The sequence below is a fragment of the Cyprinus carpio genome, chromosome B6 (genome assembly GCF_018340385.1).
Source record: "Cyprinus carpio isolate SPL01 chromosome B6, ASM1834038v1, whole genome shotgun sequence".
In the NCBI taxonomy this organism is placed as follows: Eukaryota; Metazoa; Chordata; class Actinopteri; order Cypriniformes; family Cyprinidae; genus Cyprinus; species Cyprinus carpio.
In genome coordinates, this window is record NC_056602.1 from 25,747,962 (window position 1) to 25,759,384 (window position 11,423).

The following is an 11,423-nucleotide window of genomic DNA, read 5'->3' on the forward strand; positions in this document are numbered from 1 at the left end:
ATACTTAATCATAACAACCAAACCATAAAAACAAACAAACAACCATGTATGTGTGTAAGTTAGTATCCACACCAGTGCACAATAATGTGCGCTGTAGTTTTGATGTCAGTTGCTTTAAATGCAGGTGCTCTTAAAAGTCTAATGGATTCTTGTTGGCTGCCAATGATTTTATCATTCATCAGTTGGAAATGATGCAACAATATCATTCCTCTGTTTCATTATTGTTATTATCATGGTATGGACTTCACTATTATAATGACTATTAAAACTTATCCTCCCTGGCTATGAACGAACCCGAACTCAAACTCTGAAATCTGATTGGCTGATACAATGCCACTCATATGCCATAACATCATTCCTGATGCTGTTTTCTCTTTATAAATGTAAAGGCAGTTCCGGAGCTGGCAATAACTGGGCCAAAGGTCACTATACTGAGGGTGCAGAACTTGTGGAGCAGGTTGTGGATCGCGTTCGTAACGAAGCCGAGAGCTGCGACTGCATGCAGGGCTTCCAGTTCGTCCACTCTCTGGGCGGTGGCACTGGTTCGGGAATGGGCACGCTGATTATCAATAAGATCCGAGAAGAGTATCCTGACCGCATCATGAATAGTTTCAGCATAATGCCCTCGCCGAAGGTCTCTGATACAGTAGTTGAGCCGTATAACGCGACCCTATCAATCCATCAACTGATTGAGAATACAGACGAGACGTTTTGTATTGATAACGAAGCGCTGTACGATATCTGCTTTCGCACTCTTAAGCTCACAACGCCAACTTATGGAGATCTCAACCACTTGGTATCCCTCACCATGAGCGGGGTCACGACCTCCCTTCGCTTTCCAGGTCAACTGAACGCTGACCTTCGGAAGCTGGCTGTCAATATGGTGCCCTTCCCACGCCTCCATTTCTTCATGCCAGGTTTCGCTCCTCTCACTGCACGCGGTAGCCAACAGTACCGGGCCGTAACAGTGCCCGAGCTCACCCAGCAGATGTTCGACGCTCGAAATATGATGACCGCGTGCGACCCACGTCGAGGACGCTATCTGACAGTGGCGGGAATTTTCCGTGGTCGCATGTCCACTAAAGAGGTCGACGAGCAAATGCTAGCCATTCAGCAGAAGAACGGCAATTACTTCGTAGACTGGATCCCTCACAACGTCAAAGTGGCTGTTTGCGACATCCCACCACGAGGCCTCAAAATGTCCTCCACCTTCATTGGAAACAACACCGCCATCCAGGAGATATTCAAGCGCATTGGAGAGCAGTTCATGCTCATGTTTCGACGCAAGGCCTTCCTGCATTGGTACACGGGGGAGGGCATGGATGAGCTGGAGTTCACCGAGGCCGAGAACAACCTGAATGATTTGGTTTCCGAGTACCAGCAATATCAGGATGCCACCGCCGATATGGAATACGATGCAGAAGATGAAGTGACAGAAGAGGAGGGTCTGGCATCAACAGCACACAGCACTCGAGTGGAGATTGAGACTGAGGTGCTCACTGAAATTTCTGTCAGCGAATGAAGCATGGGCTTTAGTGAATATGGCAAGAGTGGATCTGATTGTGTGAAGAGTGAGAACATTCAGTGGCACCAAAAAGTATTTAGACACTTAAGATACAGTTAAAACTGATAAATGAGTTATACTGCATTAGAAATATGTTTGGCTTGAAACTGTTTTTATACATATTTTATGTCATTTATTGACAATGTGCCTTAAGAGTTTAGATACTATTTGGAGCCACTGTTCATAGCAAACTGTGAAATATTTCTGACCTCCAGGAGAAAATATTGAGTTACATAAATACATATCTCTACAATAGAATATAAGATATATTCAAAATTCAAATATAATTTTCTAATCTTTCCCATTATATATATATATATATTTTCAAAAATGTTTGGGGTTGATGTTTTTAAAAAAGTCTCACCGAGGCTGCATTTATTTAATTAAAATACAGTAAAACAGTAATATTGTGAATATTATTTATAATATATATTATGAAATGTATTTTATTGCTGTGATGGAAAGCTGAACTTTCAGAAATAAAACTTTCTTATTATCAATGCTGAAAACAGCTTTCAGGATTTGATGAATAGAAAGTTCAAATGTATAAATGTTTGATCAGTTTAATGTATCTTTATCAAGTAAAAGTATTCATTCCTTTAAAGAAACAATCTCACTGACCCCAGACATTTGAACGGTAGTGTATAGTTTATTGTAAAGCTTAATTTAAATAAAGATATCAAAATATTAATCTATATTGATGTGTAACATCACTGGAGCAAAACAATTTCTGTATGTTCTGTAATAATGAATATCTATAGATGTCTTGAAAAAAATACAGGGGAAAACAGATGGTCGAAACCTTTTTCTTTTGTGTGGTGTACTAGTGCTATATAGAGGCTTAAATTCTTTTGTCATTATTTGTTGTCAATATTTAAAAAATGCTAAATTTTTGAATTTTGCTTATCCTTTAAAATACAAAATTATTTTACCAATATAAACTGCAACTGTTTCGTAATAAATGTGATGTATCTGCATTGTACCTGAGCATTTATAGTGCTAAAAACTTTCATGTGTTTACCATTTATGTAATGCAACCATCAGTTTTCTTGCAAATTGTATTAAAAATAAAAAAAACTGGATATCAGCAACTAAACTACTCAATTTGTGAATCTAAAGGGTTTTACATAATGGAAACACTGTACGTATTTAAATAAAATAGATTAATCTCTGAAAATCTTGCCTTTTTGTTCATGTAAAATAATAGTTAACATCTCTACGAAGTTAAACCTGATGTACACCTCCTTCCTTGCAGAACCTGAGAAATATTAGTTACACACAAAGGCCAACTTTTGCACACATCTTACGCTGAGATCAGACTAAATGCAATTTATTTTTAAACATCTACTGGACTGCAAACAGTTTCAGTGTCTCTTCTGCTGATGCAGTAACCAGTACTACTTAGAAGTAAAATTGATCTGATACATTAACATGACAATACACACAGTTTGCTCAGCACTCTTTAGAATGAAAACACACCAAGTGAAGACTGTCTTAGTTTGAGGCTCTTCATAATTTATTATCAAAAGAACACAGCTATTTTCATTTAATCATCATAACTGCAGGTCTTATTGTAAATCCGACGGAGAATGTATGTGGAGAAGTGAAGGATGTAATGACAGATCCTACAAAAAAGCAGAGAAGACAATACATTAAAAACATTGGTTTTAAAAAAAGGTCTTATGGGTCAGTTAATGCATCGTTTTCCCAAGTGCAGTAGAGTTTAGATAAAGAGCTGAAATTTTAACTCACGTTACACAGTCTTCATTTTAGTGACCTTCACACTGGATTCTGCGTTTTTAATCGCCTCGGTTTTCAGCTGTGGCTTCAGCGCTGCCCGCACGACCCTGGCGCAGATAGCCGAGTACCTGATGTAACTGAAATAACAAGACAAATATTAAATCACTCAATAACTCAGAATTGCTCGTGTGAATATGTCCACGGTGATTCAAATGAAACATGACGCTGGTATTACTACAGTAAAATTCATTCAGAGCAAGGCCAAACCAACTCCACAGCACAGATTACAGAGCATACAGCAATTAAAACAGACATTTCACAGTTTTTGACGTTGTTAACTGTCATTCATTTACCTCAGTCCTGCTTGTCTCCAGTAAGCAACCATTTTTCCGCGTAAATGTGTGTCTTACGTCCGTCAAATGCTGCGATTCGCGCTGATCAAGGACGAGAGCAAGGCCTGTGCGTCCGCCGGAACATACGTCATAAACCAGCGTGCAGTCTCATTGGCTGGAAAACATGCCACTCATCTTCATCACTATCACCAATCACCGCAGTTTAATGATGCAAAATATACATTAACCATGAACTAGTTGAGTAAAATTTCAAAATAAAGAGGTTGAATTTCTGTGTATGAATATTTGAATTATAGGTAAGTTACACAAATTCAGATTTATTCAAGTTTTTGCCATTTAAACAGTGTATTGGATATAAAACATGAATCCATTAATCTCTCTCTCTCTTAATCGCAATATATATTTTGATGAATCCCCTTATGCTGCTTGGATTAATTGTGTTGAACAATAAGGTTTATAAAGGTTAACAAATTAAGTACATTTGTGTTTTGTTGCTTTTAATCAACGCTGAGGATTATACATGAAGAAGGTTCTTTTATTTTGTAGCAATGCCCGGATTGACGGATGGTTTGTTGCAGCTTGTTTGCATGAGATTTCATATCACCCGATGCTTATTGTTCATATATACTTACGACCTATAAAAATAATAATAATAATATTTTTTTTACAATAGCAATTTTTGCGTTTACATCTATAAAAACCCTACATTCTAGTTTAAAATCAAGTATAACATTTCATAAAATTGTAAAAATTACTTGTATGTATATGGGACCCCCTAGTAATATTAATAGTTGTATAATATAATAATATTTTCTTTTCTATTTGTAATCATTACGCCATGACGTGAAACATGTTCCTGTGACGCGATGATGTCATGCGGCCTGGGATAGAGAGAAGGAAGCAGAAAAAACAACAACAAGCCTGTCGGGTCAGTGACAGACAGAAGCCGTCTAGACCAGTAGTCAAAGATCAGTCTAATATCACTCCCTGCTGTCGTCCCGAGGGCAAGATGTCTTTGTTTGGGAAGTTGTTTGGTAGCAGTGGAAAAGGGGGCAAGTCTCCAAGCCCCCAAGAGGCTATCCAGCGACTGCGAGAAACTGAAGAAATGTTGAGCAAGAAACAAGAATTCCTGGAGAAGAAGATCGATCAGGAGCTTGTGACGGCCAAGAGAAACGGCACGAAGAACAAGAGAGGTGAGTTACCTGGCGAGGATCAGCTGGTTAACTCAGGTTAGGCTGGCACTGTGGTTGTTACTGCTTCGTTAGTTTATGTTGGTCTGTTATACAAAGGAATTCAATAAAAACGTAATTAACAGACTAATTAACAGCGCTGGACTTTTACTAAAACATATGGAAGCTGCCGTACAAAACTGGGAAATGGAATGATCTAGGGATGGATTTTAGGACGATAATTTTGCTTTATAAGTTTAAGAATTCTTTCAGGATGCTTGGGATAGACAGATAAAATGTTGCAGCGCTCCATCAGTTGGCCTTTGACCTCTCCTAGTATCCATGGTGATGACAAACAAAATAATATACAAAACTATCCACTGATTGCAAATATATCCCATCAATTAAAGATATTGAACTTTTTTTTTGGATAGCCCTTTCTTTCTTTCATTTTGGAGAGAAGATGTGTTAAAAGCCTTAAATTTAGAACCTGAAGATATTTTACTTTATTTGCAAAGTAAACATTTTCTGAACAAGAAAATTACTCTAATAATCTTTTAGTAGTTTTAGCAAAATTGTACATTACAAGTCAAGAATAATTTTAAAAGTCTCATATATTACCTTCTGTAACAGTGATAAGATGTACTTTAAAACCCTTTTAACACAAAAATACAAAGGCAGCTGTCCAAATGTTAACTTTATTGTTTTTAAGTTTTTTCTAAAATTACTATTGTTGTTGTTTTTCCTCTTTATTTGACATTTTCTGAACTGTTAAATAATGCTCTCTGCTTAAATACATTCTGTATTTGACTGTTATTACTGAACTAGATACATAAAAAAGGACGGCAAACTGCCCATCTGCTCAAAACCTGAAAAAACAACCTTGTTTTAAACTCCTACTTTGTCATGGTTTCCATGGTGTCACATTCAGGTTATGCAAATATGATGATGTAAATGCAGTTACAATATGTATATTTATAAGTCTGTATTTTTTCCATCCCAGCGATGCTACGAGAGATGTCCAAATCCAGAGATAGCTCCATAAATAATTTCAGGGCAACATAAGGACCACTTTTAAGAGCCGTCTAGGTTGTTAGGCCTGTAATACAACTCCACATTTAAAGTCCCCAGAACAGAGGTAATCAATAATTGATCTGATTGTCCTGTGAGGGCCGCTGGAACACGACGGATGGCGACGCCGATGGTTTGACTGCTAGCGGTGTGGGACTGATGTTTTGTCATAGTTTACAATTCCAATGTCTTCATGGAAAAAGTGATTAATTTGCATGACCTTTGTGTCAGGTGTCATCTTTGGAATGCCCCTTTTGAACGTGCACATGACGTAAGAGTCTGTTAAGGGGTTTTATTGTATTGCAAACCTGATAAATTAAGGTCACTTTCTATACATTGCACAAACACAGCTGCTGTTTTATCTTTTACAAATAAATTGACAACTCAAATCATTGTTTTGACAGTGAATAAAATTATAATCTGTAGAAAGCAAAAATGGAACGTTGTGGGACTTTTATTGGGCTGTTTTTTTTTTTAAATAGGTCTAGTTTTAATAAATTTTAATTCTTAGTTTTAGTTATTTAACTAAAGTACTTAAACTAAATGGAAATGGCAACTAGTTGAAATAAAATAAGTTACACTTTTTAAAATATTTTATTTTAGTTCAGTTATTATTTATATTATTTCAAGTAATGAAAATGTTTTGAATGGGTTTTAGTTTTAGTTAACGATAATAACCCTGCTTATAAACACGTAAAAAAAAAAGATGTTACAATACAAACATACTGTAATGGTCCTAAAATAGGTTCACTGACTTGGTTCTGAATATAATCTCTTCCCCTTTTTTTCTAGACCGGCTTTGCAGGATTCAAACTTTACAAGAAAAGCATGTCTGTACTGATGTGCTTGTCATTAACTGATTATTAGAATGCCACATTCTCCCTACAAAGCAACACTTTTTTCTCTTTTTTTTGCAGCTCACTTGCCTGATTAAGTTTGGTGAGTGTGCCTCATTTAGGAGTCCCTAACTCTGCACCATTGCTTCCCTGAGAAATATTAACAGTAGTAGACTTTACTTTCCATGGTAAAACCCCCATTAAATCTGTTGTGGATCAGAGACCTCACAATTTTAATTTAGCATTGAGAATCTTCCGCTGTGGGCTTTCCATCTTATCTTTACTGTACATTTATTTTTCATGCAAACACTTTCTTACCAAAGCGACTTGACAGTATAGTACACAAACCACATTACTGGGTAACAGGAGGACTTATAATGCATGACGCTTACTGAGCTAAATCATAATTGAAATCAAAGGGGCTTCAATTTAAATCAATTGACCCATAATTACATAGTGTTCTGTTTAACTCTTTTAAATAAAACCACACTTAATGCTATGCGATACTTTCCAGAATTCTCTTATTTTGCACTTTAATCGCTTTACCTTTCTTTCTGTTTGAAACAGCTGCATTGCAGGCACTGAAGCGTAAGAAGCGCTACGAGAAGCAGTTAGCTCAGATTGATGGCACTCTTTCTACCATCGAGTTCCAGCGGGAGGCACTAGAGAACGCTCACACCAACACCGAGGTCATCAAGAATATGGGCTTTGCTGCTAAGGCCATGAAAGCTGCTCATGACAACATGTGAGGAGCTTCTCTTCTATTAGCAGTGTTTTCTTCCTTATTTTTGTATCAGCCTCACTACGGCAAGGCTTTGGGTTTATGAGATCTTAAACAAGATTAATTTACCGGTGTAAGCTATTAGGGTTCTGTATGGCACTTATGGCACTAAATTTGTACTTTCAGGGACATCGACAAAGTGGACGACCTCATGCAGGACATCACAGAACAGCAGGAGCTGGCGCAAGAAATTTCAGACGCAATCTCAAAGCCTGTCGGGTTTGGGGAGGAATTTGATGAGGTAAGATTTTGTATCGTTATCAATGTTGAAAACAAAAAAATGTGTGCTAGGGCTGCACAATCGAATTTGCGCGATTACAATTACGGATGCCCCACATTTTGTAATTGTTCAAAGCAGCAATTAATCGATCAAAGTCCACTTATGTTTTTCTGTGTGCTTAAGATGCTTTTTTTTTTCCACGGACATGTATAAAGGGTTTTTTTCCTGTTTTAATTTTAGTTTTGGTATAACACTATAATACTAATCATATTTTGTCTTTTTTTATAATTTAAAGAAGAAAACCAATTTTATAGTGCATTTGAGGCTTATACTATAGAAAAGCACTAAAAGAGCACTTAAGTGTTTTCATTGTTTTTTTCTTATAAAAATATGGCATGCAGTTGCATCAAACAACGCATTCAATGTAAATTTTGATAATTGTAATTAATAATCCCAATTACAGTCATAAGGGAATATCGACAATTATGTTTTTGTCATAATCGTGCAGCCCTAAGTTGTGCTTTTAAAAAAATTAATTCATAATTACTTTAAAAAAGATTTTATAAACATTTAATTGAAATATAAATATTTTGTCTTTGCTGTCTCTTTTGATCAATTTAATGCAGATTTGCTGAATAAAAGTATTATTTTTTTCTTTCTTTCAAATGCATTAGATGCATGTTAATACTAGTCATAAAGAGATGCTATGTTGTTTCAGGATGAGCTGTTAGCTGAACTAGAGGAGCTGGAGCAGGAAGAGTTGGATAAGAACCTCCTGGAGATCGGAGACAATGTACCACTGCCAAACACACACACCAGGTACTAACACACACACACACACACACACACACACACACACACACACACACACACACACACTCACACACACACATGGTGTTTGGAAACATAAGTCTCCTGATAGCTTGTTTTGTTTCAGACCGTTTTGGTTTTTCAGTTTTAGTTCTAGTTCTAGTTTTTGGACATTTGGTGTAGAAAAAAAATTTCACTTAGAAATTGGTAGTAAATGTCATGCATTGTATATAAATTACATTTTTAATAAAGAAGTAAATAACATTTTTATTTTAGCCTTTATGTATAATGCATTATAATTTAAGGTATTCATAACATAGGTTGTAATGCAGTATGTATTTTTATAAATAACTGTAACCAAAGTTAAAATGCATTATAATATATAATTGTTTGTCGTGTGTTTTAGTGCATTATACTTTCTAAAGTTGTAACAATGAATATATAAGTATAATAATGTATTATAAATGTGGCTATAATTTTTCATGATCATACAATTTTTGCATTACAAGGCATAATTTGTGCATTAAAAGTACTTAAAGTAAAGTGTTATCATATTTTCTTACTAAACCTTCTATAATAGTTGTTTTATTTACAACTTGGAAAAAAATGTTTTACAGTGTATGTGTGATTTTATTTATTTCATTTGATTTATTTATTTATTTGTTGTTGTTGAAATTGTTCATAAAGAAAGGACTTACTTGAAATTGAAAACATAACCTTTGTATTAGTAACAGGTACTTCGCGTGACGTATTAGGTCATTTCTGGTCATTTTGCTGCTGCAAATCTCTTGTATTAAAAGCAGTTCTTGAATGTCTTTGTAAATGCAGCAAAGAAGAAAGAAGAAGAGGATGAGGATGACATGAAAGACCTGGAGGCGTGGGCTGCCAATTAATGCTCCCCAAAACCCATACACACTACACAAGGCATAAACCTCACTCCGATACCTGTTACTAAAAGACCTGGAAGGACTCTTCAGTATGTTACAGTATGACGTCTTTGTGTCTAAAATAGGTTCATATTTAAACACACACAAGAAAAAAAAAAAAAAGACAAATCTCTGCCAGGCTTCCAGTCAACACACTCATCTAAGCAAGTCTGAGATCTCTGGACGGTCCAGACACTACAAAAGGCTTGTTGTAGATCAGTGTTTGTGTGTTCGGCACTCCATAACCTGTAAAAGTAGTCATATACTCTCAAGCTTCCATCACAAGGAATCCTCCGCTTGATCTGAGAAACCAGTACTCACGGAAACCCTCTGCACACAGGGGAAAGTGTCTGTAACGATGTTTTTGGAGGGAACATGTGGTATATTAAGAGTTCATTCATTCGCAAGTTCTGTTAAAAGCACTGTAAGCCCTGTTTGATTCTGTGCATCGAGCGTTTCCGTGCAGGTGCTTCCCACGTCCAATATCCGCAGCGCCCACAGGACGTCCTAGATCAGCACTTAGGCATGTTCAAGCCTTGCTCTCCATTTCGGGACTGAGGTGGGCATGAAAGTTTGAGTGCTGCTGCAACTGTAAGGCTTTTACTGTACACAGCACCTCTCTTTAATGGCATTATGGTTTACGGTTTCCTGACAGCATGGGATTCCTATTTGGAATAGGTCTCTTCACATGAGAAACATGTACTGTATTTGAGATATTGATTCTGAGATATCTTTTCACTAGAAGTGGTTTCTTGAACCTGAGTGTTGTATTAGGGGGAAAAACGACAAGGTTTGTTGTAGATTTCAGATTGTTGTCTTATATTTGAGGTGTGAATGCATTCAAACAGATTTGTACAGACAGGACATACTGCACAGATTATTGTAATATCATGCTTTATTTTATAGAGTGCACTATTATGATGTTCTGGCACAGTGGTTTTATTCATTTTCCACTCCTGAGAGTCTATAAAACATTTGAGTATTGAATATTGAGAGGTGAGAGAAGCACTAAACTCTAACTGTTTATTTATCAGACTCGGAAAGTTTCCTTCACGTTGTTTATTGTTTGACATTCTTCATTTATGTTGTCCTTCTTTGCGTTTTAACCTTACACCTACATTAAAGTTTTGCCAAATTAACAACTCTCCAGATTGTTATTTGCGCGATAGATATTCCTTCCATTGTTTGCCTAATATTTCTTTCTTTATGCACTTCACAGCATCAGTGCTCACCTTGAAAATGTGTTTTTGTCTATTGAATATTGAATATGAATTTGTAAAAACAGTGTCAAGGTAGGAGAATATACCCACTGGTCCATTACAAGCATACAGTCAGTAATCCTTCAGAGACACCAATGGAATATGTTATGGTGCTTTTCTGTTTCTTTCTTGCAGTGGAAAGAAAATTAAGGCTTTGAAGCAACATGCTGTCTGTAATAATGTACAGGATGCGGAAGACGAAGTTTTAATACATTTGTATGTTTTCATTATCTTGTAGGTGCTGGATTTATCATAGTTATATCATTATGGTTATAATCTCACTTATTATTGTTATTAAAACATTTTGACTGAGTTTCTATTGGTCCTGGAACATGACTTAAAGAATTCAACTAAAATGAGGCTTCAGTACAGTACAGTGAATACATATACACTTCCGTTCAAAAGTTTGGGATCAGTAAGATTTGTTAAAATATATGAATAAAAACTAAATAAATGAATTAAAACTGACAATAAAGAAATGTTGCGAAAGATTTCTATTTCAAATAAATTCAGAACCTTCTGTTCATAAAAGAATCCTGGAAAATGTATCAGTTTCTACAAAAATATTACTGTTTTTAACATTAATATTAGGTAGAAATGTTTCTTGAGCAGCAAGTCTGCATATTAGAATGATTTCTGAAGGATCAGGTGACAGTGAAGACTGGAGCAAGGATGCTGAAAATTCAGCTTTGAA

At 36.0% G+C, this 11,423-nt stretch overlaps 3 protein-coding genes across 4 annotated transcripts in view; 2 read left to right on the forward strand and 1 right to left on the reverse strand.

The window, feature by feature from the left end:
- LOC122134086 (tubulin beta chain-like) overlaps positions 1–1,932 on the forward strand; it is a 50,776-nt gene extending 48,844 nt beyond the window's left edge. For both annotated transcript variants that reach the window (XM_042726504.1, XM_019097205.2), the window contains exon 4: positions 390–1,932. In XM_042726504.1, the coding sequence (XP_042582438.1) occupies positions 390–1,522 (1,133 nt within the window). In that variant the 3' untranslated portion in view covers positions 1,523–1,932. The remainder of the gene's footprint in view (positions 1–389) is intronic.
- A 1,126-nt stretch (positions 1,933–3,058) lies between these two features.
- On the reverse strand, positions 3,059–3,814 carry LOC109082415 (ATP synthase subunit epsilon-like protein, mitochondrial). The gene is made up of 3 exons (XM_019097301.1): positions 3,658–3,814; positions 3,317–3,441; positions 3,059–3,189 (listed from the first exon to the last, which is right to left on the reverse strand). The coding sequence occupies exons 1-2, from the start codon at positions 3,687–3,689 to the stop codon at positions 3,318–3,320; spliced, it is 156 nt and encodes a 51-aa protein (XP_018952846.1). The 5' UTR covers positions 3,690–3,814; the 3' UTR covers positions 3,059–3,189; position 3,317.
- Positions 3,815–3,965: 151 nt separating this feature from the next.
- On the forward strand, positions 3,966–11,042 carry LOC109082306 (charged multivesicular body protein 4b). The gene is made up of 5 exons (XM_042725171.1): positions 3,966–4,850; positions 7,301–7,478; positions 7,641–7,755; positions 8,453–8,553; positions 9,341–11,042. The coding sequence occupies exons 1-5, from the start codon at positions 4,532–4,534 to the stop codon at positions 9,435–9,437; spliced, it is 810 nt and encodes a 269-aa protein (XP_042581105.1). The 5' UTR covers positions 3,966–4,531; the 3' UTR covers positions 9,438–11,042.
- Positions 11,043–11,423: the final 381 nt, after the last annotated feature.

Coding starts and splice junctions, on each gene's coding strand:
- LOC109082306 (XM_042725171.1), top strand. CDS start 4,532: ATGCGGCCTGGGATAGAGAGAAGGAAGCAGAAAAAACAACAACAAGCC. Junction 4,851..7,300: donor CGGCACGAAGAACAAGAGAG/GTGAGTTACCTG, acceptor TGTTTGAAACAG/CTGCATTGCAGGCACTGAAG. Junction 7,479..7,640: donor AAAGCTGCTCATGACAACAT/GTGAGGAGCTTC, acceptor TTGTACTTTCAG/GGACATCGACAAAGTGGACG.
- LOC109082415 (XM_019097301.1), bottom strand. CDS start 3,689: ATGGTTGCTTACTGGAGACAAGCAGGACTGAG. Junction 3,442..3,657: donor TGGAGACAAGCAGGACTGAG/GTAAATGAATGA, acceptor TTGTTATTTCAG/TTACATCAGGTACTCGGCTA.